Raw genomic sequence first — 26,669 nt, 5'->3', positions numbered from 1 at the left:
TAAGGAAATAAGTATAATTTCTTGCATACCTCCTTTATATCTGTCTGATGACTGTAAAGCTGCAGCTAGCAGTTTGTTAACCTAAATTGCATAAAGACTGACAGATGGGGACAGACCGAAAGTGGCTTTGTCTTCAAATCACAGAATCAGCCTACCAGCACTTCTGTTTTATGTTCCTAGTTACATCTCTTCATTCATTCTCAAAAGACCCAGTAAGCTTCATTCATTGTTCACAGTACTCACCGTCTTTTCCAAATTAGCATTATCTTAGCTAGCTCACTGGTCATTAACTTGAAAACGTCATATTAACTTTACTCCACATAAACTTGTTCTATTTAATGTATTAGACATAATACAAGTTTTATTAGCAAAATGCTAAAATAAAGTGCTTTTTTCATGCAGTAAGATTAATACTAGCAAAACTAGCAGTCTAGATTTTATTGTTTTTTCAGACTCAGAACGCCCGAGGAGGCAGAAAGAAAACTTTATCTAACTAATATGCATTTTCTTTTCATTCATGTTCTATGCTTGAGCAAATTTTTAACAGCAGTCAGCTTGCTTTTACACTTGAACCAGAAGTGCTGGTAGGTGTTAGCTACATAAAGTGTTTCTACCTTATTCCAGTCTTTATGCTAACATCACCACCTAGCTATTTTACAGACAGATGTAAGTGGTTGTGATCTTAGAAAAATGTATGTCATTTCCAGTAATATAAAATTATGACTTCAGTTCCTTGGCTAATAAACCTCTTCCAGTTATTCGTGTCCTCTGTAACATGTCGTTTTGACCAAATTTTGCTCTTTTTTTTTTTTTTCAAATGAAGTGTTGCACTTGAGTGGCTTCTCTGGTTACATGTTAGCTATTACCCATCTTCAGTATATGTCAAAGCTAATACTTTATTTCCTGTCTTCTGTTGTCAGAACAATTACTGTCCTTTTCTTAATTATTTTTGACGAATTTTTAAATAATTTTCCCTAATTAAGAGAAAAGTAATCTGACAGAAGCTTCCATGTTGCTTGGCCACTGACTTGCCCAAGTCCCTGTATACTACAAAAAAAGACAGCAATAAACTTATCACTTATCAAAATTATTTTGGCAGTTTTTTCGTGTCTAAATTACAAGAAACACACAATACAGGTTTCCAATCTTTTCCGTGGGAACTTTATTTGTAACCATCGATGAAGATACAATATAATATTCATTGCCCTTAATAATATCTTATAATCTAATATGAACATTCTAGTAATTTTGCAATTTATACAACATGTACCCTGGAGATTCACCAGCGTCAAGTTAGCTTCCTGGAAACACATGACAGAATACAACAGCTCTAGAGACAGTTTGAAGTTAAACGACTCCATCTGTGGGCTTTCTCTGGGGTCTGCACCATTTCGCGTTAGACATAGAAATGGAAAGTCGCTTACCAAAAGAATTATGTGGGTTCTACAACGTCGCCACCTATGCGGTTGTAATGTGTTGCCCTCCCAAACAGGCCAAAAGTATTCAACATTTTAAACAAGCCACACTAAAAAGTCCCCAACCCACTCCAACAGGGAGACGCATGTAAAAGTCCCTACAGTGTCCCACACTTAAAGGACCATCATCCATATAATTTGGTTAATAGCTATCGCCAAGTAGTGTGATATTTGTCTCGCCATTCTGTGGATAAGAGGCCCAGCCTGGTAGATGTGGCTTTCTGAAAAGAAGTGACAATGGGTGCATCTCAATAGTCTCAAAATTGTGGCCTCCCATTGACCTTCTGCCACACAATTACGTAAAACTCCAGAATATTACAACTGACAAAGGAAGACAGGTGAGGCATTTTGGATTATGGAGATGCATCCGAGTTTAATGCATGGTTTGGCATGGAAATATTCTATCATCAGTGCAAGCCAGAAAGACATACTAAGTCATGGAGAAGCATGCCGAGTCCGTGGTGAACTTAAGGATGAAAACGCAGTAACTGTGTGGAGTGAGATTCCTCTTCTCCTGACAGTTCGGTAGTTGGTATGGAAGTCAATAGTTTGTGATTTAGCAGCATTTACAGTTTTTATTTATTTTTTGACAGAACTCCCATGCCTAGACTTTTAAACTTGTAGTTACTGCTGCTATATGGCAGCACGGTGGATCTGTGATCAGTGTGGATGAGAAGTTTAACTGTACAGTGCTATGACAGGCTACCAGGTGGAATTAAGGCTCATTCCTAAACTAAAAGAATTTGCACCTAACACCTATCTTGGTGCTTGGATCTGTGTTTAGGAATCAGCCTTAACTGTTGAGCAGAACCTGCCAGTAACAGCAGGTTAGGTGTTCTATGTACATACACATTTACAGTGGACATAATGTCCTAAACTAACTTTACAGCAGGGTAGAGGACATCTTCCACTACTCGCAAGGAGTATGGAAACGAGGATGTTTTTGTGGGACAAAAAGTGTGTAGCCTGGGAGACTTCTGGGTGGTCCTGAAAGAACGACAGTATGCCTTAATGCAAACTGATTGCATTTAAAATGCAGGTGAAGGCATTAAAAAAAAACATTACATTGTTGGGTTTTTTAAGCCTATAAAGCAATGGAAAAATAAGACTGAAAAGGCCAACCAGAAGACTATTACTGTAAATGTTTGGGGCTACCTCCCACTAGGTTCCTGCAGCAGAAAAGGCTAATGTAGCACTGGATTAGCACCACTTAAAGTCTCTTGTGTTATCATTTTGGCAAAGTCAAAAAATTAAGTCTCTTTTTTTTTTGAGAAGTTATTCTTGGAGACCAAAATAGGTACACCATTAGCCCAAAAAATATACAACTTACTTGATTTATACAATGTGAACCAAACTTTTTTACAAGTTAGTAGTGGGGACTGTTTCTCAATCAGTACATTAACTGCGAAAATCTTTTTTTAAAAATAACCTTGTTACCAATAAATGCCTGGTTAGCTAGAGGCAATGCAGCTTGTTTGAACTACATAGGTTTTACAACACTAGGTATTGTAAAGGCATATAAAAAAAACAAACATTTACTTGTAGTGTGCAAAAATGAAACAATGTTTACATGTTTATTTTTTCCTGTTTTTTTAGCGCATTTTACAAATCTACAGATCTTTTACCCAATGCTTTATGTTGGTTTGCTAGCATCAAAGACCTATTACCATATATCTAACTACCTTGCTTACCGCGAATAGAAAAAAAACATACCATTAGCTAGATGTTAAACTTGAATTTATTAGCATGATAATAGCGTAACAGTCTTTTCTATTTCCTCATCCATTTGACTAGAACTATATAGTAGAAAAATATACATTTCTATTCAGTTAGTATACCTTATTTTACCAATCTTAACCTTTTTTAAACCTGCTTTTTCTTCTTCCTTTTTTTTTTTTTTTTTTTTAAATGGACAGAATTATTTAACATATATTTTTGCTAGTCCGCTTCTCATCTTAGCTAGCTATAGTTACATCATCTTGTCCTTTGTCTTTTTTATTAACAAAAACCTATAAAGGATATTTTGGAAGCATGCGTTTTTTTGTTTTTTTTAACCCATCAATCGTCTTTAGCTGTAGCTACTTCTTTGAATGACAAAAATGCAGTTACATTAAACCAGGTGTTGCCATTTGATATCACTTCTCATTAGGAGTTTCTACCACCAGCTCTGTTCTGTTGCTGTTCAACAAGACTAACACAGGAAATTCTCAATCAAAAAGAGATGCTTAGTTTTATAACTCAAACACAATGATAACAAAAGAGACGAACTGAGGCCAGTTTGTGAGAAATGGCAGTTGTCTTATTTTTCTATCAAGACAGCTTCTCACAGATTGCATATTGGGGGAAAGTGAAAAAGAAAAGAAAAAGAAAGCCGCGCTACTGAATCCACGAGTGTTCCACACAGAAACACTCTTGCATGCTCAACCATTTGCTGTGAGTAAAGGTGCTCTCAACCAAATGCAAAGACTGTTGAGACAGCAGATCTATCTGCATACATTTGTACATGTCAACAGTTCAGAGGTGAACACACATATGCAAACATACAGTCCACAATGTACAATCCATTGGGTGGCTATTTTTGTTCATACATCAAGAGCGTCACTGCTCACCATTTTATTTGGTAAATTCTGTATTTGTGTACAAATTCAAGTATATATATATATATATATATATTTTTTTTTTTTCCATATATGTATACTCCATTCCATTCCTTTTTTACATTGCATTTTACTAAGACAATGTTCTCGCTTCAAGTTTTTCTGGCTGAAGATGAATGACAATATTATGGGATTTTAAAATGAGGTGATGGGAGGTTGAAAGGTTTGCTTAAGGATATTTGTCTCATTGCACTGAGCAATTTGGACTTAGTTCCTTTGTTCTTTGGAACACGTGAAAAAACTGGTGATCCCACCTAACTCTTAGGGCTAAGATGTCAAGCGTCGCGTCACAAAACTTAGTGTCCAACCCACTGTTGGCTAACGACCCCCCTCCCCCAACCCTCACCCTACCCTCCCTGGATTTACTGTCAGTCGACATACATGGGCGAGATAGGAGAGGCAGGGATCTGATCCAGAATGCGACACACGTAGCTGGCGACGTCCACAAAACGCTCCTCATACATCAGAATGAAAGGGTGTTTCTACAGGAGAGATACACATAGAGGTCATAGTTCATCCTGTATGAGCCAGCTAATTTAAAGTTAGGTTTAGCCTAAATCCTCAAATATCGCAGAGCTAGGAGTTGGGGTAAAATTGCATTTACTGCAGCAAATAAAAATTACTTTTACATTTCAATTTTAAGTAGTATTGAAACTTACCAGAAGCTCCTTGTACTTTGGCCTTTTTGATTCATCCTTTGTAAGGCTGGACAGACAAAAAAGAACAAATCAGAGGCAATGTGCCAAATGTAGTGGGCATAAAAATGTTCCAACCAAATTTTACGTAATTGTGCTTACCATAGGTTAACAAAGTTGATGAACTTGGGGGAGAACTGCCTCTCCTCTGAGTTGCTGAGCTGGGGAGGCTCGCCTTTTACCACCTGCGTCAGCTGATCGAAAACACTATTCCACTTAGGGTAGGGGAATCTTCCTGTTGCCAGCTCATACTGATAACAAACAGAAAGAGAATCGTGATTGTCTAACACTGTGGATTTATCCTTATCGCAACAGCTTAAATTAATGAAACCCTTGGGTCTTACCAGGGTGATTCCCAAACTCCATACATCAGACCGGACATCATAGCCTTGTCTAGAAGCACTGGGGTCTATCCTTTCAGGCTGCAAAATGCACAAATGGAAATATTCTGTGATACACAGATAATTCACTAGACCCCATAAAACAGTATTTCACTCGATCATACAAATGCAAAATACATGTCAGTCACAACAATTTTAAATCCAATGACACGTGAAGTGAACATGTCATTAAATGCAAAGTTCTACTGAGGATGCCCATATAAATGGCATATATGGAATTACTTTAAGGTGTACCGCCGACCTAAACACTGTCAGAAATCCTTCATAGACTCGCTCCCAACTGCAACACCCTCTGTGCAGTGAAAACTACCGAGGAATGACTTGACACACAGCTTAAGCCAGGGGCAGACAATTAATTTTCCCAAAGAGTCACACGAGAAGCTGGACTGTTGCGGAGGGCGATGTTAATAAGCTGAACTCAATTCTGCTCAGTATTAATTTGATCTCTTTGTAAATGGCCCTCCACAACAGTTCCACTTCTCATGTGGCCGCTTGGGAAAATTAATTGCCCACCCCTGGCTTAAGGTACTGAACTGGTCTCCAACCTCTCTTCAGCAAGCCTGATTTATTACAATCCAAAGGATCAGTTGCTCGACAGCACAGGACACCAGAGGTCTGTGCCCCCATTGGTCAGAACTGAACACAAGGGTAACCCATGCAATATTAAGCAGAAGATTTAAATGTTTTGACTGCTTGGGGTGCACTCTGCAAGGTATGAACAACTCAAATGAAGGTTCTTAATAAATATGATAATAACATCAACCCGTTTTACTCCTTCACATGTAACTGATGCATATTTCTTAATCACTGCAGTTGATTACTTACTGCCATGTAAGGCCTGCAGCCTGCATCTCTGGTCTTGGCTATGGAGTCCACCAGCTGGCCGCTGATGCCAAAATCGCACAGTTTGATATTCCCCTTTCGGTCCATAAGAATGTTGGAAGGTTTGATGTCTGCGAACACAGCAAAGGACAACCTAACTATAATGTAACTGGGACGAGAGTTAATTAGTAATAGCTGATCAGAATAAAATGAGAAAACTTACCTCTGTGAATTATTTTCAAGTTTTCTTTTAAGTGGTTCAGTGCTTTAACGGTCTGTTAAAGAGAAAAAAAAATCTTTGGTTAATTATTTGATGCTATGCATGCCATTACAGGAAAAACATTACATGAATATGAAATCGTTGCTTACTGCTAATGTTATTTTGCCTAATATTTCCTCTGGAATGACGTCATCTAATGCACAATATACATATTTGTAGAATTTGTCTAATGAGGTAGACATAAGTTCCATACAAATCCAACAGTCCCCCTGAAACAAAGACATAAAGGTTAGACTCCTTCAAGAATTTGCAATCAACTGAATGAATCAGGTATATTTTGTTTATGTAACATAAAAAAAAAGACAGGTGGGTGTGTTTTTCAGACCTCCCTGAAGAGGGCGCCGTAGAACTGCACAATGTAGGGACAGTCACTACTCCTCATCACTACATCAAGGTCCATCAGCAGCTGCTTCTGCTCCTTCTCATCCACAGTGGAGCGAATCCTCTGAGGGACACATCAGAAAACAGACATGCATGTTTCAGCCTCACACTTTTCATCACATTGCCATTTCTAACTTTAGCAGCATTAATAAGAGAATTCATTTCTGAGAGAGCAATGGACATGAATTGAATAGCCTTCATTTTTTTAATTTATTATACCTTGCAAGTTCACCTACTATCACCGTGTGCATGCTGGGTTCAATAAAAGTAATGCACATAAACCACTCAAGCCATCCACATCCACTTAACAGTGCCAGGTCATTTGACCACAACTAGTTCAGTCAACCTTTGATTCAGTCAGAAATGAAACTGTTCGACCCTAAAATGCATCGGCGAAACTAATTCCAATGAGCTCATTATCGCGTTATTCAAAATTCAACAACGCATCATTCCTAAAATCAGAGTCTGTCAGTATTTCAGCTACACAATGAATGCTTCTAAACAGGCTGTCAGAATAAGCTGACATATAACCACCTGCAGTGCACACTGCATGCCATGCAGGTGTGTGGGCAGACTGCTGCTGCTTGCACGGCTAATGTTAGCCACACTTTGAGAGATGTTTACTGTCAGACTCGTTTCAGTACAATCGACTAAAATATTAGTTGGTTGGGACGTCTTTGCAAAACTGAGTTCAGATGCCTGTTGATCAGTGAAGACTGGCCTCTGGTGACATTTTCATGCAGTACACTACAGTATATGACCTCAATACAGCAGCTCTGCATCAGCTTAACAAAAAGTAGAGATGCACCTAGAGACCTGCCAGGGACTGGAATTGGTTGATTTCATGCGTTCTGGACCCTCACTGGTCACTGGCTGGTCACTGTTTGGTCAGCCTTCCATATGTTTGATTACATCTGTTTTATGCATGTGCAATACACGCACAGCAGCGGAGGCAAATATTTTCACGCACACTCAAAGCCTGCACATGTGGATGCTCCTCACTGCTAGACTCAAAACATTTGTTGTAGTTTGATTGAATTCTAGTCAGCAATCATCTTAATTTGAGACAGACATTTCAGTCTTTTTAAAAAAAGCAGACTACAGGAAACAAACTTCTCCAGATCACTAATAGTCTATTATTGGGCTACCTTGACAGCCATGATCTGGCCTGTGGGTTTGTGGACCATCTTGTTGACGGAGCCATACGCCCCACGGCCGATCTCACCAAGGTCTCTCAGATCCTCTGCAGTGAAGTCACAGTGCTGCTCAGGGGAGATCTTCAGCTTCCCAGATGACTCAATACTGTGTGTCCGTAGGCGCTCTCTGTTGAATGTGGGACGATGACAGCATTTAGATTTAATCACTTATATTTTAATCAGATTTAATTCTATGTGAACTGTAAAGTTTCCATGAACCGGCTTTAAAATCTGATCAGGTATGTGGGATTTGACAAGTTGGCAAAATATGAACATAGTATTTGTAATATTTTTATCACTAAAAACTCCCCTCCTGATATTAAAGGTGCAGGATGCATGATGATTTGACCACCATTAGTGCTATTAAGCAGTATTTCTAAGGATATGCCCCAACTTAGACTGCATGTTGTGCAACCAGAAATATGAACATGTGCTGAAAAACACAGTCATGTCAGTGATTATTAAAAAAAGAAAAAAAAAAGGGGCAGGGATAGCTCAGTAGGTAGAGTGGTTGCCCCATGATCGGAAGGTCGGGGGTTCGATTCCACTGAACGGCTACCCTGAGGTACCCTTGAGCAAGGTACCGTCCCTACACACTGCTCCCCGGGCGCTGCATTGGTGGCTGCCCACTGCTTCACTGGGTGAATGGGTTAAATGCAGAGGAGTAATTTCCCTACGGGGACTAACACATACACATTATTATTATTATTATTTTGTGCCACTGCACAGCACTCAACAAATTGCCAGGAAATGTAGCAACTTGTCAACTAAGAAAAAAAAAAAACTGCTAGCAAGCTAAAGTGGTTAGCATAAAAACCAACTCTACAAATGTTTTACACAGAAGCAAATGTAGTCAGTACATTTCTGTTAGAGATGGACCGATCTGATATTACGTATCGGTCCGATACTGACCTAAATTACTGGATCGGATATCGGCGAGAAATAAAAAATGTAATCCGATCCATTAAATATCAAAAAAGCACCTCACAAAACTTGCAACACGGCGTAACTCGGCTCATAACTGTTAGCATGTCGGAGCAGTGTGCTCACGTGATAGAGCGGCTGTGTGTATTTGTAGCCTCGCTACCAAACCAGCATTTCATCTCCGAGGAAGTTATCCCAGAGAGAAGTAAAGCAAGTGTGTAAATTCATCTCTGAATGTTTGTAAAGCATTCCCACGTTAAGCTTAACAACCGATATATGGAGCGACTGCCTCTCTCTCTCTCCCCTTCCTGCTGCTACTTCAATCGGGAAACTGCTTAATGATCAGCTGATCGGCTTTTCTGTTGCGAGTCCGTCTCTCTTCTTTGTTTTTGGCCCACTTTGCACCAGAAAGAGGAAACCAGCGGCTGAACAACAGCAGCACGTTTAAGCTTGATAAGCTGTTGTTAGAATTTATTTAATATTACTTTCTAGACCAGGATCCTTTTCTACGTAGCTGACGTAACTGTGCAGGGCGGATCTAGCAAAGTTTAGCCAGGGGGGCCGATAGGGCATGAACAGGTAAAGGGGGGCACAAAGACATACTTTTCTTTCCTATTATCATTTAAAATGTCTAGCTTTTAATAAATAATTATCTGAATCTTACACCCAAAGTTTTAATCTGATGTAAAATGTATAGAAGTCCATTACTGTATATAGTAACTGTTAAGTCTAATATACCCTAGTAAGCTAGTACTTTTTTCTTTAACACCAAGTACCATCTGTAAATTCTGCAATTCTGTTGAAGAAAGATGTTGAATCTATTTCATTATTCTTGAAAAATAATTTATTTCTGTGCATCTTTTTTTACCCAGCATCAAATTAAAGTTGATTACATCGATTAAGCATCATGAGGTGGAGGGTGGGGGGTGGCTCCCTATTTTTTTTTTTTGCTGGGAGTTTGCAACCCTATTAGTTAGGTTGCTTAATATTTCTCTAAGTACTCTTTAAAATACCAGAATTGGGAGGATGGAGTAGGTTTAAGTTTATTAGATTGATCAGTATTGCTGAACTATGAAATATTTTGGGCGCAATGTATTTTTTACATACAGGTATAACAGAATAGCTTTAGTGTTGTTGTTTATTTAAACTTGAGTATGAACTTATACAAAATGCAGCAAGATATTAAAAAAACAGTTTTATTGATTAAAAAACACACTGTATCGGATTCATATCGGTATCGGCAGATATTCAAATTTATGATATCGGTATCGTATCGGACATAAAAAAGTGGTATCGTGCCATCTCTAATTTCTGTTGTCATAGTAACTTGAAGAGATTTTGGAAAATTGCTCACAAAGAAACTTAATAATCAAAAAGTACTTCCTGAGGTTATGAAGCAAATGAGCAGTGTTGTTTCTCTGTAAACGTCTACACAACAGGACTACTTTTTGCAACCAGGCACTGCCCCCTGCTGGTCTGACAAATTCACTCTACTGTTATCAGGTCCAGAGGCTATGTCCAATTTCTATATACAACCTCTTATCTAGTTCCAGTGACATCATGTCCCAACTATCTTTACTCACATGTGAGGGTTCTGGAAAGAGGGAACTGTTGGATTGAGTGGGAGCCTGGAAGCCGGTTTCACTGGAGGGTTGGCAAAATTCAGTTTCAGAGCTTTGCGTTTACCTGGTAGGACAAAGAGAGAAACAGATGCACAGTGCCACCACATGCACACCACTCTGTGGGTTCAACCAACTGGTGAAGACAGAGGATACACATGGTGTGATAAAATGCCTTTCTTACCTCAGTATTGTCTTTCTACACTTGAGATAAGTCTCAATATGCCACAGCAACTTAACATGATCCAAGTATAAACACATTCATGTGCATTATACAGTTACATTTGAGAAATATGACTATGAGGCAAGGGTGGGGAAAAAAAATCTGTGGCATGAAGTTTTGTAGTAATCTCAAGCTCTTCTCAAGCTTCGAGAAAGCAAAAAGTTTTGAACACAAGCAAAAATGTACAGGGGTTCCCAGTGTTCAGATAGATGTACTGCACAAGCCCTTTTAGCTATAACCTTCTGAACAAATGGCATGCAGCATGTGTGCAAGCTATCAGGCTAGTATGCTGTGCACTAAGCAGGGTGCTAACATTGGGAATCCCTGTTCAGAACATTTCCATCAATAACCTTTATAAATGTGCATGTCAACACTAAACAGTTCCCACTGACATGTGAAAGCGACCCAACACTCAAGACAGCACTTCGTTCAGACTGAGGACACATAGGTTGAATTAACTGTTAGGTGCATGTGAGTATATGAATGCATCACCCAAATAGAGTTGGTAATTAAGTTTAGGCATTGTTGAAAGTGCTGAGTTCAAGTGTTAAGTTGTCTCTGCCATGCCCTGTCCAACCAGCTCCTGAGTGCAAACAGATCCCTTAGCCTTTTAAGCCCCAGTGCAAATGAATCTTTCTTGGCAATAAATATATTTGTGACAGTTAACAGCAGTGAACAGTGGACAGACTCCCCCATTACCAGAGCACCACACAGGCTGTTTCAGTAGTATACAGTGGCATCCTCTCACCTGTGTTATCCAATTGTGCATGTATATAATAGTATAAACCATGAATCAAGACTGAAGCTCGGTAACAGGAGGCAAGAATGAGCCCAGTCTTGAATACAGCTACAATAACAGAGGGAAGGATGCTCCTTTACACTACTGAGGTGTCCCCACAAAGAGTAGAGGTCGTGTGCTTTGTGTGCAAGTCTAATGCTTACTTTGGGGTATTCCAGACAGGCTTATCTGAAACCCTGAAGTAAAGAAAAAAAACATTTTTACTACATTTTCTTGAAATGTCTTGTTAAGAGTTTAAATGGGCCACGTTTGATAAGTGCCGTCCCAGCATGATTCAATGCTGAAAATGGAAAACAGGTCAGGATACTGAGAACGTGCTTTAGCTGGCAAAAGATGTGCCACATTTTGGTGGGTCAGTGCACTGCCATGTATAACCGATGTAGTGTTTGCTGTATTACTGGCAAAATAGTTCAATTTTAACAGTCATTTCAGTACCATTTATTTTCAGTTTTGAAAACCAATGTTCTGCCAGTCTTGTGGCACTGTGCATATGGCACTACTTTCTGCTGTTCCACTTGCAAATACTACCACCAGAACAATAATCAATTACATGTATTTGTCACTGCTGCCTATATAAAACTGTTTTAGGCTTTTGCAATTACTTCCTGTGACCCCACTAATAGATAGATAGATAGATAGCAATCGTTGTGCCAAGCTAGGTTAGCTGGCTGCTAGCTTCTTAGCAGTACTAAAAGCATATAGCAAAAAAGCAAATACTTTAATTTTCCATATAGCCAAGATTATTATTAAAGTTGGATACTGTATCATCAGTGTATGAACTACTATAGAAGAGTAAGTGGACTGCATTAAAAAGTGACAGTAAAATTAAAATAAACTACATTGTTCCTTATACTTGGTTTGGCGTTAGCCCTTTTTGCTAATTAAGCTTAGCACTACAAAGTCAAAATACAGCTTATCAAAACGAACTCAATGTCACTGTTTGCCATTGTACCTTAAATGTAAGTATATAAACTAATATCTTAGAAAATTACATTTTTGTGAAAAAAAAAATTAAAACAAAGGGCTACACATTTTATAGTTAAAGCTAGCTGATAAAATAGTCTTAGCAAAAAACCAAACAAAAACAGTTTACTTGTTTTCTTGCCCATGTATTACAAAAATACATTTCATGCTGAAAATTCTTGGTAATAAAGTTAATTACATGCAACCGTTGAATTTAATCACAATGGGGAGTGGGGTGGAGGTAAATAAAACTAATACTAAAAGCTACGATGTTTGTTAGCTTTATAAACAGATAGTAGTAAAATACTATGAACTTAGATAACACACTAGTGATGACTGGTATTTGCCGGTGGAACAAGACTGATATTCTGTTTTTGTTGGCTCAGCAGAACACCACAGTTTCACAGTGGCCAGCCACTAAAAACTGGCATGTGCCACTTCAACAGCCAAGCTGGTATAGCTTTCATACAGTGGAAACCATACTTAACAGTGTCTCATCAAATGGGGTCTGTCTACATCAGGTCATTCTAACATAGAAACTCAGTTGAAAACATGCAGAAAAAAAGAGGATACAATTACAGGTATTACAAAAATGGAAAACAAAAAAACTTTATGCCAACAAAAGAAAAAGACCAACAGAAGGAAGCGATGGGGACATTTCAATAAATTCCTTTGCCAAGATTGGCCCTAAAAATTTAAAGAAATATATTTTTTAAAAACTCAACAAAAAACTAAATCTCCCAAAATCAGACTAAAACCTTATAAAATAAGTTTGAATACCTGTTTCATTTTGACATCTCCAGCAGGTGTTGGTTTCTGCAAGGTTTAGATAAAACATTTGATACTGCCACAGAGCAAGAAATTACAAAGTCAGATATGGCTATTGAGGCTTAGGATTAGGCGCTTAATAATCAATAAAATCCAGAGTAAACCCCTCCTGACATACTATGAGCACATCCATTATTACACGCAAGTCTGTCTAACCTGCTCTGCTGGCTTTTTCCAGTGAAATGACAACTCTTGGAACAAACACAGCTAAATGTATGTGAAGCACTTTACATGTGTGTGTAATCAAGGTCTATGAATGACAATATATAAAGCCCCCAAAACACCTATCAGCTGTCACTACATGACTCCCTGTATATCTGCAGAATTTCAACTACAGCTGAGAACTCCCACTCTGAGGACTTAGGGTTTCATAGGGGGTGACAAGCAAGTCAGAACAAATAGCATCCTATGGAGCTGTAGCCTAAAAATTGACTTTTTCTTCTCCTCTTGTAAGGTTTAGTGTTAGTCTTCCATATACCACAGCACCAGGAGCAACTTTACTCCTTACAGCAGTCACCTTCAACCGCTCCTTACCCATATGGAAAAGATATATATAAATCTTATAAAGTTTGTATCTGTCTTGTGTGAAACTTGTATGAAAAGCATACAAGAGTGAAAACAGATATAAGATCCCTTGAAAAATTATATAAATGAAACTTGTATGTTTTGGATACTTACTAAAACAATATATGAAAGTAATGAGAAAGTGGCCACTTTCATGAGTAAATCATATAAGTTTTTACTATTTCTTTTCCATATGGGTACACACATTCAAAAGTTTCTGTGGTGATTTATCTTTGCTTCTGAAATCTAATTCTAATTTGTAAACAGAGGGAATCAAGACAGTGTCCTAAACCCTCAACAGGTCAAAGAAGGTGCTAAAATTAGCTTCCTGTAAGAAAAACCCTACGGACAAAAGTTCTGTTTATTACTTCAATTTTAACATAATGTCGAGATTGCATTCGCAAAAACTAATCCGTTGTCTCTCTTTTTTTAGTTAAGTATTTTTGTCAAGTGTTAATAATTATTTTGGTGATTTTACTCCTATTCGTTGAGGACTCTCTTGCGATCATCCTCTTTTATATGCCCAGTGGATTAATGTAGAATAAGAAAATTTGGTTTTATGTATTAAGTTTCAGTAGATATTTCTGTTCCTCACAGCACATTATTAAAATGTGTGATCTCACTAAAACAAATCTTAGCTGACTACATGTTTTGTCACGAGGTTTGCCTGTCCGATAATAGATGACAGTGTGCGCTCAGAGATAGAAATGTACACTTTACAAATATAAAGGTTTAGACGTTAAATTTATTTTACAAACCGAGTATGATTTGTGTCAACACGTTATGAAACCACCGACAGAACTACCGTTAGCAACACAAGGAAGACAAGTAACGTTATGTATGGCCTGAAGCCAGCAGAATTTAATGTTGACACTTAATAGAATTGATAGCCCCAACTTTAACTTTATTAGCTCCATCATTTCTTTGCTACTAGGAGCCAAGCACTGAAACAGTGGCCTGACCGGGGACAGAAGTACACTTCAGTGTAGGCCTTGAGGCTACTTGTAGCAGCCCTCGGCTAATAACAAAGGCGAAAAAGTTAAAATAGTTACAGAACTCATTTTTTAAACAACGTAATACTTTTAAGGTAGAGTCGAGATGTACGATTCAAACTTCAGGAATGAAAACACTTGACTGTGCCATTACAGGCCCGTTGGTACAACAATTAAACTGAAGCTTGTGCATCATTGCTAGCCTGGTAGCAGTGCAGTTTCAGGGAGATGGAGATGAAGCTAAGCGCAGAAAGACAGAATTAGCGGAAGTCTCACAAGTCAGACGTCAAAATAAAAGCGCTGTTTGTCATTAGACAATTACTCAGATCCTACAGTAAAGCCTTTGATTACTTTAGGCTAATCAACTACATGGTGTGAATATTTTTTTAATCTGATTTAATATGCAAAAACATAAATGTGTGAGGCTTGTCTCAAGCTGGTAACTTTAATTTTAATTATGATTAACCAAATAGGTGCACAGTTTGACCTTACTCAAAGAAAAGGCGGTTCGGCCACTACCATGGCTTGTTTTAGCAAAAGTGTGCATTATTGCATTAACATAAAAGGAGCATCTGCAACAGATGCATTAAATTGGTCACGTTTCCAGACATAGGCCGCGTAACATCTGATATTTTATTTTGAAAGTTCTGACCGAAAATACTTACTTATTGGGTTTCTCTTAACTACAGTGTTTCTGCTTTTAGGAAGCTAAAGGCTACCCTTTCCTACAAACTGTTGTGTCCCCAATAGAAATATAAAACTGTGAACTGGAGCCAGTGCTCGCCTACCTTGCATGCTGCTGCTCTGTGTTTGCTGGTGGAGTTGGTGCGACGTTGATCCTACGATGTTGCTGTTGTTGCTGGAGCTAGTGGAGTTGCTGTTAGGACTGGGAGTCGCCATTGTTGTGTTGAATTCCAGCAGCAGCGCTCAGGCTGCAATGCAGAATGAAACTTCGCCCTCTCTGCCTCCAGACGGGACACTGCGCCACTTGAACGCAACAGCCGCAACGACGGCCACGTCTCTGCTGTTGCTGCTTTTACGGACAGTCGGAAATAGCAAATCACGACTTCACAGTTGAACGTTTGACCTGCATTCACAGACATAGAAACAAATGTATATAACATATTCTACATTCTGCCTCGTTTGTATCGACTCAATTCTATACTTTTGTTTTATATTCTATTCTATATATTTAACACAATATGATGGACCAAAGACAATCTAATTTATTCCATTTTTTATTTCGTGTTGAATAATGAAGCTTCCTTGTTTAATTTGTAATATATTTTACTCAGATTTTTATAGTTGGATTTACACTGTTAGATGTGTCAGCTCATCAAAGATAATCAAGGATCACATAATATGTCAAATAGCCTTTGAAATGATACGCAAATTTCTGTCCAGGAAGTTTATGTTTCATTTTTTTTAAAAGAAATTCTGGTGTTTTATTAGTCTGTTGCTTAGCACAAATTAACATATGTGTATATGTATCAGTGCTTTGAATGTAGCCTGCTAATTAGCAGTAGCTGCTAACTAGCACTCCAACCTCACCTGTAACTTTAAAAAAAAGTCTGTCAGTCTGTTATTACAGTCTAAGCTAAAAATGCTACACTTTTAATGTTCAAATCCATAACTACATTTATACCAGAACAACAGAGACAATGGTTACGCCAAATTGAGTATTTATGATGAGATTCTCAAGAAACAAGGGCTTGTGTTTGTGGCAGTGAGGCAAATGTAGTGGTCAAGCTTTTTTCCTCATCCCTTTTTTGTAAAACAAATGCACCACTACTTTTTCTGTTTCTGGACTGCTGCTACATTGTAACCACAAATCATCGGTGATCAGTATGGGAAACTGGCTCCTTCATTGTGATTGCATGTGTTACTTTCTCCTTTGGGGAGAGCTTATAACAAATACAGAACTTATAAAACATGTTAACTTCGATTTTCTTATGAAACAAACTAATTTATTAATAAGTTAAGCACTCTGCATGACGTAAATTTATAAAACGTAAAATAATAATCCTTGTGCCGCCACAGTCCTCCAAAGTATCCCATTTTAAGAAATACTGCTCTAATGAAGAAACACAAGTATTAGTACGTATCTGTACATCGCAAAATTTCAGGATAAATATGAGGGCCAAAATGAGTAGCTACATAACATGTCGGGTAGATTTAGCCTTTTACATCTGAGGGGTAAAAACTGCATATGTAGAACCAGCAGTCAAATCAAAAAACACATTAAAACTTTGCTTTGCAATAAGTGTTTTTTCTCCCCTAGGTGGCACTCTTGTTCCACAATGGAACTGGTTCTACCATCAGGCTCTTTAGGCTTTCAGTGTGCAGGAAGAGATGGTTAAATAATATAGGTAATCGACAATGTATATGGAAATACGATACACTGCAGCCTGCTATCACATCATTATATTTATATAACTCCACCCCATGATGAATAACTTACGTCTCAATTTTTTTAATTTACCACTAACTTGAACACATCACACAATGCAAGAAACAGTAGCATTTAATGTATCCACTGAGCATAGATACGTTTTTATTTTCACTTTATTTCATACAGCCTTAATCAAACACTTTCAGTCAAGTGTTGTCACCAATTTGGTGTGTTATCATTCACACGCTGTCATAAATTAAAAAACAACATAAATGTCAATAGAATATCTGAGCTACTGTATTTGTAAAGTATGCTGCTGTTTTCATATTATCATATTACAATCCCTTAAATAGTTCCTAATTTGTCAGTGTTTTTCCATTTGAAAATAACTTAAAAAGCTCAGTGCTGTAAAGTGGAAAGCAGCGAGAACACTATCTTCTTGTAAGGTGTACTCATAATATTCCCACTTCTTCAGAGAAACATCCTTCAAGTTCCCAGTCTGAAGAACATTTCTCAAAATCTAAACAGTTCCATCACAGCTCCAGGTGTGATTAAACACAAAAGGACACTTTCAAAAATCTAGGTGATGAATGTTATTTTGTTCCAGTTAGTTCCTAGGTGTATCACTAACTAACTGGTGGACTGGACTCACACAAGAAATAATTCTTCAATAATTCTTTTTCAAGACAGAAGTGATAAAGTTGTGATTCTTTAATTACAGTATGTGTCATTTTGTCTGGATGGAAACAGAAACACTCGATCTGTGATACTCCCGTATCCTTTCAGCTCCATCCTGTCTCCGTATACAGAGACTGTGGCGAATGCATTGCTGTCAGGTGGTGTCTCAATCACCCCATCAACCGTCAGGTGGTGCACTCCTGTATCTTCGTCTTGGCAGTATCCACCGTCGTGGGCGTGTCCCGCCATGTAACACACCACACTGGTGTGGGAGCGTATGACGGCCAGGAGCTCTTCAAAGTTCCATGCGAGGCAAATGGTATCTGTGCAGTCTGGGTGGATGGGGAGGTGACCTGGATAAAGGAGGAAAAATAAAAACACATGTGTTCTTTTAAATTGTACTAGAAGCACTGGAATGTTGAAGATCAGGCTCTGATCAAGCTGAGCTGGGATCAGCATACATTCACTTTGGGTTCTTGGCTACCTTTGTGTTAGCATGCTGTTTGTCCAGATGCTTGCAAAGGGCTGGTGTTTTGTTAGCAGTATAATGCTCTTGGTTCTGTGCTGGATGCAGTTTGCAAACCTAGAACCAAGGCAATTGACTGCAGCAGCAGAAGACCACACCAGGAACCATTCCTGCTAAGAGCAGGAAACTAGGGCTCCAGTTTGCATGAGCTCATTAAAACTGGACAGTAGAAGATAATGCAAGATGTCACAAAGCTCAAATCATCTCAAACTACTTTCTGGAACATGCCAGTTAGTTTACTGAACTCAGATATAGCTCTTTCGGGATGCGGTGGAACAGGAGAGTCCCATCACAGACATTTTGCTGACAAAGCTGCAGCAACTGCATGAAGCTCTTATCTTAATATGGACTGAAATCTCGTAGGAAGGTTTCAGCACCTATGCCGTGAGAAATTAAGGCAAATCTTGGTCCTGTACTAGCAAGGTGTCCAGTAAACGTATTTAAAAGTTTTACTTACTGACAATTGTGACCTTTTCTTGTTTCTCATCAGCTGATGATAGAAGAGAGTCTAACCAGTCCAGCTGGTCCTTACTGAACCCACCATTGAACATTGTGAATCTCTGCGTGAGATTGTTAAATGCTGAAACAAAAACACAAACCATAATCGTGGTTGGTGGGTCGCAAGCTAGTTTAGTCAATAACAAGTGTAAATCCATAAAACCTGTTTTCTGTCCTTTGGCCGTCATTTACAAATTATGCTACTAAAACACATAACTGTCATACTGGATACCTTCACTGGTATAAATTACATTTTCATCTAAGAATTGTCAGTTGTTTAAGGAAGGCGATACATAAACTAAATACATATTACTGCATTTTATACTGTGTACATGCATATTCCTATTACTTGATATCTGGGCTAATGTAATTACATTTGTTTTATTAATGTTGTAATTATCAGTAAAGCATACCTGGAGGGCAGTTGAGATCTTCGTTTTTGTTATACTGCTTTATCAAATTCATAGCATCGACATATTGTTCACTGGCCTTCTCTCTTCCCAGCAGGCTCACATCATAGGCATCCAGGACAACAAATGTAAACCCGGGGAAAGGGCTGAAACTGTAAGCATATATGCCGGAGCCGGCCGGGGCAGTGCTCATGCTCCTGTCAGTGTGGAGCGTGCTGTTGAGCTTTGAACGCAGCAGCGCGCTCCTGCTGAAGTTATAAAACTCGTGGTTTCCCCATACGTGATACACCTCCGCGGGGCAGGAGCTCAGCTCTCTCAGCACGGTGTCCAGCGCGCGCTCCGAGGCGTCCTTGGGCTTGTTAAAGCCGTCGATAATATCTCCCAGCTGGAGAATAAATGCTGGCTTGACAGCCGATTCCGACCAACTTTTCCGAGCATTTCTCAAGAGCTGGAGACCGCTTCGGTAGTACCGCCTACGAGTCCGAGTGTAATTGTAGCCGTCGTCGATGTCTGCGTACTGAATGTCAGCTATCACGCCGAACGTAAACAGCAGCGTTTGCTGACGACAGTCGTCCATTCTTGGTGTTATCTTCGGATTAGCTTGAGTGCGCCCCTTATATCTACCGAGGAAGATGAAAATACCGACTCCACGCAGGTATCCTCTCCACCCCCTCACATGCTGACTGCCTGCCAGAATTTCTTCTGTTGTCTAGAATGACAGCGCAGCAGCCAGCGCGTAACCGAAACTCACGGCAACAAAACAACTTCCGGCATCCTTCGAAATAATGCTGCAAGCGAAACTGACTCATCGCAGCACACATGAAGTGAAAATGTGGAAACTGGCTTTTATAAACTAGTCATAAATTGTATTTTATTACATAGGTGAGAATATTACATTTTTCTTTTGGTTTATTTTTCTATATTTGTAGAGAAATTTAAAGACAAATGTATTAATTTTATGGAGAATAGAAAGAAACATTCAATTACCTATGCTACCCCTGCAACAAAGGTCTCTATTAATGTATTAAAATATATAGTGTTTGAGTTCACAGCATGTTTAAAATTCTGCTCTAACTTTCAATTGACAGTGCATGAATCAAAAACATCTTTTCCATCTTACCTCGACTCAGGTATTTATTCCAACAGGCTATACAGTAGTTGGGGGGGGTTTGGTTTTGTTTTTCAAAAAATTCCACATAGCTATGAGACTATAATGAAGGAGAAAGTTTAATCTAAAATAGTATAAAGCAAAGACAGCAGCTTTTGTCAAAACAACTTTTATTCTTTTTTTCTTTTAAATGTTAGAGAGAACAGTTCTGTCTTTCAGCAGAACTGCAAGTATACTCAAAAGATTAATAAAAAAATGAAATATTCTTCTGAAAACTATATAGATGAGGAAGTCCTTAGTAAATATACCTCAGATGAACAACAACATATGATATATTACACAGTGTAAATGTTTATTAAACAAATGTACGCCACAATACAGAAGCAGTGTGAAAAATTAAATACATCCCATGATTCAACAGCTTGTAAAACCACCTTTTAGCAGCAATAACTTGAAGTGATTTCTGTATAACTTAATTAGTTTCTTGCATCTTTCTGAAATACTTTTAGAGCACTCTTCTTTATGGCGTTGTGTCACTTCATTGAGGTTTATGGCCAAACCTTCGTGTCAATTTAAATCAAGCTAAAACAATCTCAATTTGAGGACTTTTACAAACAGTGATGTATTTTCAGTGAGGTATTAGTACTTTTTACTAAACAGCATAACAGATCAATACACCTTCCACCACCGCTGCCCCCTTAGTTTAGTTTTGATCTGCTTACCACAACGGAAATGTCACAAACATGAAATTACCCCCTCCAATTCTAAGGACCTATGTTCTTGATGGTTTATGATGTCACCCTTTGGTTTGTTAAGCCATCTTCATTTTTATTGGTCCTGATTATTCATTTATTATTTGTAGCACTGCTTTCACATGCTCACATCTGTGTCTGTATCAAAATAAAACTTGTCTTCCTCATTTGCATCAAGAAAAAAATATATACCAAAACTTAATGCAAAATTAAAATCAACAAGGCTGTTCCAGGTGATCCTCTTGGAGGCACAAGCTCATAATGTGGAGGCAATTTCAATTTTGGTGATTTTTAAATTCTTTTAACATAATGTTAGTCGTCTACATTAGTCCAGGAACTTTAAAGCTGCAGGGAAAAACTATGATCTGCACAAGCAGGTGGTCCGGCACTGATTTAGGGAGCAACTGATTTGCTTTTGCTTTGCATTTTAACTGGTGAAGCATACATTTAAGTATCAATCAATCATGCTTGCCCACGCAAAAATCATTATCAAAATTAAAATTTTAATAATTGTGCAGCCCTAAAACAAGTATATTGACAATTATTTACAAAATGTTAGCCTTTTAAAGTTTTAATGAACATTTTCAATGTTTTCAAATTCAAAATCTCTATGGTTGCAAGAGTAACATTCTGTATGGGGTTCTGCTATCAGACAATAGTTTTACAATCACGGCTTGCACGTCACTGTTGAATTTCACCTGAAGTCTCTTTCCCAGGAGTTCCTGTTGTTAGGCCTGTGACACATTTGGGAATCCACTTGAGGACAGTGGCAGAGGCCAACTCATCCCTCTCAACCTCAGCTCTGTCCTGCAAAGACTGGAGAGAGGACAGGATGAATCCTACAGATAGAAAATGCTCTAAGAACACACTTTGGCATGTAATTCAGTCAGAATGCAGACATATTTCTGTGTAGATGTTTCCACAAATGGTAGCATGACTATCTGTAGAGTGAGCTGAGCATGAAAACATCTGCAAACACTAGGCACATCTGCAGCCGACACACAGCCACTCAAGTTAATTTGATTATAAGCAGACTTAAAAACAACAAGGGCTGACCAAATTTCTGTATGACTAAAAATAATAACTCAGAGCAATTCAGAAAGAACAAGACAAACAAAAAAACAAAGTGAAAGAAAAGTATCAAAAACGAATTCACATTTAAATGCAAGCGCGTAAATATGCGTCTTCAAGCAGGTTTTAAAGACATTTAAAGAAGTGTTGGTGAGGTCCTGATTTGAAGAGGCAGACTGTTCAAAAGTATACACTGTAAGAAAAAGTCCTAATATAAAAGTATTTTACTTTGTATTTTACAGTTTTGCTCTGTTCTTCTAGAATATCATTACATTTACATAAATAGACTGTGATTTCACATTTCAAATGTAAATTAATGTAAAATCACTGTAATGTAATAAAACATAATTTTCTTGTTTTTTAAATGTATTTGTCAGTACATATGCATATTTAGATTGTTAAAATACATTCACAAATGTATCATGATTTCACAAATATGTGTCCGTCATTTGAAAGATTGAACTGTTAAATTCAAATGTAATGCTATGGAAAAATATATGAAATGATTCTTATAAACTTTTTTAACATCAAATAATTGTTACTATTGTGGCTGTTTAGGGCGATCGTGGCTCAAGAGTTGGCAGTTTGCCTTGTAATCAGAAGGTTGCCGGTTCGAGCCCCGGCTCAGACACTCTCGGTCGTTGTGTCCTTGGTCAAGACACTTCACCTACCGCCTACTGGTGATGGCCAGAGGGGCCGATGGTGCGATATGGCAGCCTCGCCTCTGTCCCAGGGCATGCAATCCATTATTATTTAAACTAACTGTATATTTCTGTACATTTAAGTATTATTATTCATATTGCCACATTCATTGACCTTGGTTATAGGTAATTTCATTGTTTAATCACATTAAAATGTTCCTAATTTAATGTTTAAAAGCACTTGAAAAAGGCAAAATCCCATGTAAAATTAGGGCAACAAACTGTATTGTCATTACTGAAAATAACCGTATTTTTATGAGAAAGTTATTTTCTGTTATTTTCTGGTATTATTTTGGCGCCCCAGCTGCCGGAATATTACTGTTTTTCTAGGATTTTTTTTTTAACAGTGTATGTGCAACTACAGCAAAGGCCTGATCTCCTCTGTGCTTTAGTCTGCTTCTCAGAACAACCAGAAGCTGTGATCAGCTGACCTTAATGATCTATCTCATGACTTTTTCCCCCTTAATAAATGAAATCATTAAAAAAAATGCATTTTGTTGGTACGTGGGCTAACTTTGTCTGATACTTGTTCGATGATCTGAAAGTGTGAAAAAGATAGTAGCTCAGGAAGGGGGCAAATATTTAATATCACCGTGTTTCTGTTCAAGTGAATCGAGTGGATGTTGAATTACCTGCTCTGCTTTCTGGTATTCTCCATGCTGCTCACAGCCGATGTCAAACACATACTTCCCCGGGCCAAACGGCTACAAAATTAAAACCGAAGATAATAAGGGAGAGAGGCACAGACTCTTCCTCATTTACAATGACACAGACCACAATGATATAAGAACTGATTGTTGTTTCCGTTGATTGACACTGAACACACCAATCTATGTCATTTTGGAACAGTGGGGTAAAAAACAAAACAAAACAAAACAATACACGGTGTACACAAGGCAAGAATGGAGCCAAATAATGTAACTTTCTTTGTGGTCAAAAACAGAAAAATGAGTTTTTTGTTTTTCCTTAAAAAGTCTTTTTACAACACTTTGACCTTTTGATTACGTGATGAATGAAGTGATTCTGATGGCTCTATAGAAGTAATAATGCTACAGTATACATACATTCTGTAAAATTAGACTTACGCTGAAGTAAAAGCACAAATGTTCTGCATTAAAACATACTTCAAACTCTATAGAACGGTTAAATCATAGAGAAAGCTGTTGATAATTCACTATAGCTAAAGCACACCATAATTTAATAGTTTATGTTTTATATTAATCTAATTCTGCTAAATAGAAGTACAGTAAAAGAGTAGAGTCCATCAAACCATTCCAGCTCACAAAGACTAACTAAAATCCCCACAAAGCACGGTGACTAATGAAGCCTCCAGGAAAATGGTTAACTCACTGGACAAATGATGTCGTCCCCTCACATAAATATACACACAGGTGCAATGAAAAGAGAGAATGATGCTCTGAATTTAGGGGAATAAGGAGGACATTTCTGTCACTAAAAACAATGAATAGTGATGACAAATAACCCAGAATTTAACAGTGATCACAAAAATCATGATACTCATTTTGGCTATTGTCACTTTTCACACCATGCACAGGCTACATTAAAACATATTCAGTATTTTGATCGATCACTGACCAATTTGTGAAAATGTTATAAAAAATAAAACTTACATAGTTGTTGATAAAGTTGCCCATGAATCTGTGGTTAGTATGGAGGTACTCTCCAGCTGACTCCATCTTGCCGTTCACCCAAGTGCCCTTGAACTTAGAGCCAGTTTCTTGGTAGTGGTAAATGCCCTGTCCGTGCCTGGAAATCACAAAAACAGCAAAGATTCAAGTAGCTTTTAACATATCTAGTTACAACTAACTTCAAAGTAAAAGCATGTCGGTGCAAAAAAAGTTCAAACATCTCAGAAGTTAAAGACATGTGACAGCATTTCTGGGACTACATTTCAACATGAAAAAAGTCCTGCTGTCTAGAGTATTAATACTGTTGAATCAAAAAAATTATCTAAACATAAAAAACTGTAATATAAAGCCAGCCTTAATACCCCTGTTGCTTGTCATGTGTTTCTTTGGTGTATTAAGAGGTTTTTTTTCATGTGCTATGTGCAGAGGTGTTTTTTTCTGTTCTCAAACTGATCTCCCTGTTGGAGCTCAGTCTGGGGGGAGTTATTTTTTTCTCTTTATCTTTCCTCATGTTGTGCTTTTCCATGTTATACCCCTCTGACCTGTCTTCCCCATGTGATGTTTGTGTAATGTATGTATGGTCGGATGGGTAAGACGGCGCTGGCACGGCTGGCAGCCTTAACCCAATTTCCCTCGGGATGAATAAAGTATAATCAATCAATCAATCAATCAATATAAACCCTGACTCCTTCTGGCATTACAAGTTGTTATAGCAATTGTGATTGCAGTTCTTGTGACATACCTCAAATTTTGCAGCCACTCTCCATCATAGGTGTCTTTGTTGGGGTAGGTGTAGACACCGTGACCTTGTCTCATATCCTCAACCCACGACCCTGGCAGTCAGAAGAGGCAGTGGTAAGAGTTTTGCTTACAGAAACCAACATCAGAGCTTCAGCTGGCTTTAAAAACTTTCTCAGGACTGTATAAAAAATAATTTTGATTGGTAGAAGTACACAACACACTCATGTAAAGCACATTTGCTATACCTTCATATTTGGACCCATCGGGATAGTAGAAGGTTCCCTGCCCATGTTTCATGTTCTGCTGGTAGTTCCCTACATATCTCGCCCCATTCTTGAAGCGATATGTCCCCTAGTGGAGAAAGCGGTTATATTTAAATATATATTAGTCCTTACCCGGGTAGCATCGGGGAAAAGCGTGAAATATTAAGAAGAATTTGCTTTGGGACTAAATATTTAAATAAAATTGGAATTAGAGAGTAAGACAAAACTGCTTTAAACTGCTCAGTGTTCTCACGCACTGTCCACACTGTTATCTAATTTAGCAGCTTTTTCTATATCTAAAAGATAATGTCTTTATGTGCTGATATGCACATACATGCAGAATGTTCTGTGCTTTGGACTGCAGGGTTCCAGCTCAAACGTCCTACCTGTCCGTGTCTTCTCCCGTTCTGATAGTCTCCCTGATAAATGTCTCCGTTGGGCAGAATAGCTTTCCCGAATCCGTGCCTTTCTCCAGCTTCGTTTCTGCCTCCTTCATACTCCTGCTCGGGTAAAAACAAAAGAGGTTTTTACCATTAGCTTTAGTTCAACGTCGGCAGCAAACAAACTTAACACGATAATTATATTCTCTCACCCCGAGTTTATTTTGTTCATCCTCGAACTCATCAGATCCTACGTCCGACATGTTTCTGTCAGTTTCTGAACGACTGTGTTGTAGTTTTAGTTTAAACAGAAGCGCCAAAAACGGGGAAAATCCTGCACCTACTCTTTTAGCCTACTAGTTTACAGTTGCTATGACAACCGTCGGTCACGCGAGCTAAAGACCCAGGCGCGCTCTTGCCTGAGAAGACTCTTGCGCAGTATTGACGTTCATTTGTGTACTGGACGGACGCAGCCACAAGAGGGCGCCCGTCTGACTCCGATTTTTTTTCCAAGCTAAAAATGTTCATTTTGGAGAATACGTTGTAAGTTACTATGGGTTTTTTAAAGTGCGATAGTAGCTTTTTATCTCTACTCTATTAAACTTTGAAGCCAATAAGTTCCCCACTTCTCCATAATGAAAAGCAACGAGTGTATTCAATGTAGTCCAGTCTATTTTGGAG

The 26,669-nt window shown here is 38.3% G+C and overlaps 3 protein-coding genes across 7 annotated transcripts; all 3 read right to left on the bottom strand.

The window, feature by feature from the left end:
- Window positions 1-1,152: 1,152 nt before the first annotated feature.
- map2k4b (mitogen-activated protein kinase kinase 4b) lies at window positions 1,153-15,896 on the bottom strand. 5 transcript variants are annotated; one of them, XM_063481705.1, is made up of 13 exons: window positions 15,608-15,896; window positions 13,216-13,251; window positions 11,616-11,648; window positions 10,415-10,475; window positions 7,860-8,034; window positions 6,656-6,775; window positions 6,420-6,539; window positions 6,274-6,325; window positions 6,054-6,181; window positions 5,172-5,249; window positions 4,930-5,078; window positions 4,792-4,837; window positions 1,153-4,614 (listed from the first exon to the last, which is right to left on the bottom strand). In XM_063481705.1, the coding sequence occupies exons 1-13, from the start codon at window positions 15,717-15,719 to the stop codon at window positions 4,501-4,503; spliced, it is 1,224 nt and encodes a 407-aa protein (XP_063337775.1). In that variant the 5' UTR covers window positions 15,720-15,896; the 3' UTR covers window positions 1,153-4,500. The 5 variants fall into 5 exon arrangements, with proteins under 5 accessions (XP_063337775.1, XP_063337773.1, XP_063337777.1 ...); XM_063481703.1 differs by having other exon boundaries at window positions 10,415-10,517; window positions 15,608-15,894; XM_063481707.1 differs by lacking the exon at window positions 11,616-11,648 and having other exon boundaries at window positions 15,608-15,895.
- Window positions 15,897-17,364: 1,468 nt separating this feature from the next.
- Window positions 17,365-20,196, bottom strand: adprm (ADP-ribose/CDP-alcohol diphosphatase, manganese-dependent). The gene is made up of 3 exons (XM_063482189.1): window positions 19,327-20,196; window positions 18,873-18,995; window positions 17,365-18,242 (listed from the first exon to the last, which is right to left on the bottom strand). Exons 1-3 carry the CDS (start codon window positions 19,898-19,900, stop codon window positions 17,923-17,925), a joined length of 1,017 nt encoding a protein of 338 aa, XP_063338259.1. The 5' UTR covers window positions 19,901-20,196; the 3' UTR covers window positions 17,365-17,922.
- A 1,551-nt stretch (window positions 20,197-21,747) lies between these two features.
- On the bottom strand, window positions 21,748-26,260 carry rsph1 (radial spoke head component 1). Its single transcript, XM_063482190.1, has 7 exons — window positions 26,201-26,260; window positions 25,995-26,108; window positions 25,591-25,696; window positions 25,347-25,437; window positions 24,587-24,722; window positions 23,588-23,659; window positions 21,748-21,999 (listed from the first exon to the last, which is right to left on the bottom strand). Exons 1-7 carry the CDS (start codon window positions 26,249-26,251, stop codon window positions 21,865-21,867), a joined length of 705 nt encoding a protein of 234 aa, XP_063338260.1. The 5' UTR covers window positions 26,252-26,260; the 3' UTR covers window positions 21,748-21,864.
- Between the last annotated feature and the right edge of the window lie 409 nt (window positions 26,261-26,669).

Source organism: Pelmatolapia mariae, linkage group LG8, assembly GCF_036321145.2.
Source record: "Pelmatolapia mariae isolate MD_Pm_ZW linkage group LG8, Pm_UMD_F_2, whole genome shotgun sequence".
Lineage (NCBI taxonomy): Eukaryota > Metazoa > Chordata > Actinopteri > Cichliformes > Cichlidae > Pelmatolapia > Pelmatolapia mariae.
Note: the sequence above shows the minus strand (reverse complement) of the source record. Positions and strands in the feature narration are given on the sequence as shown.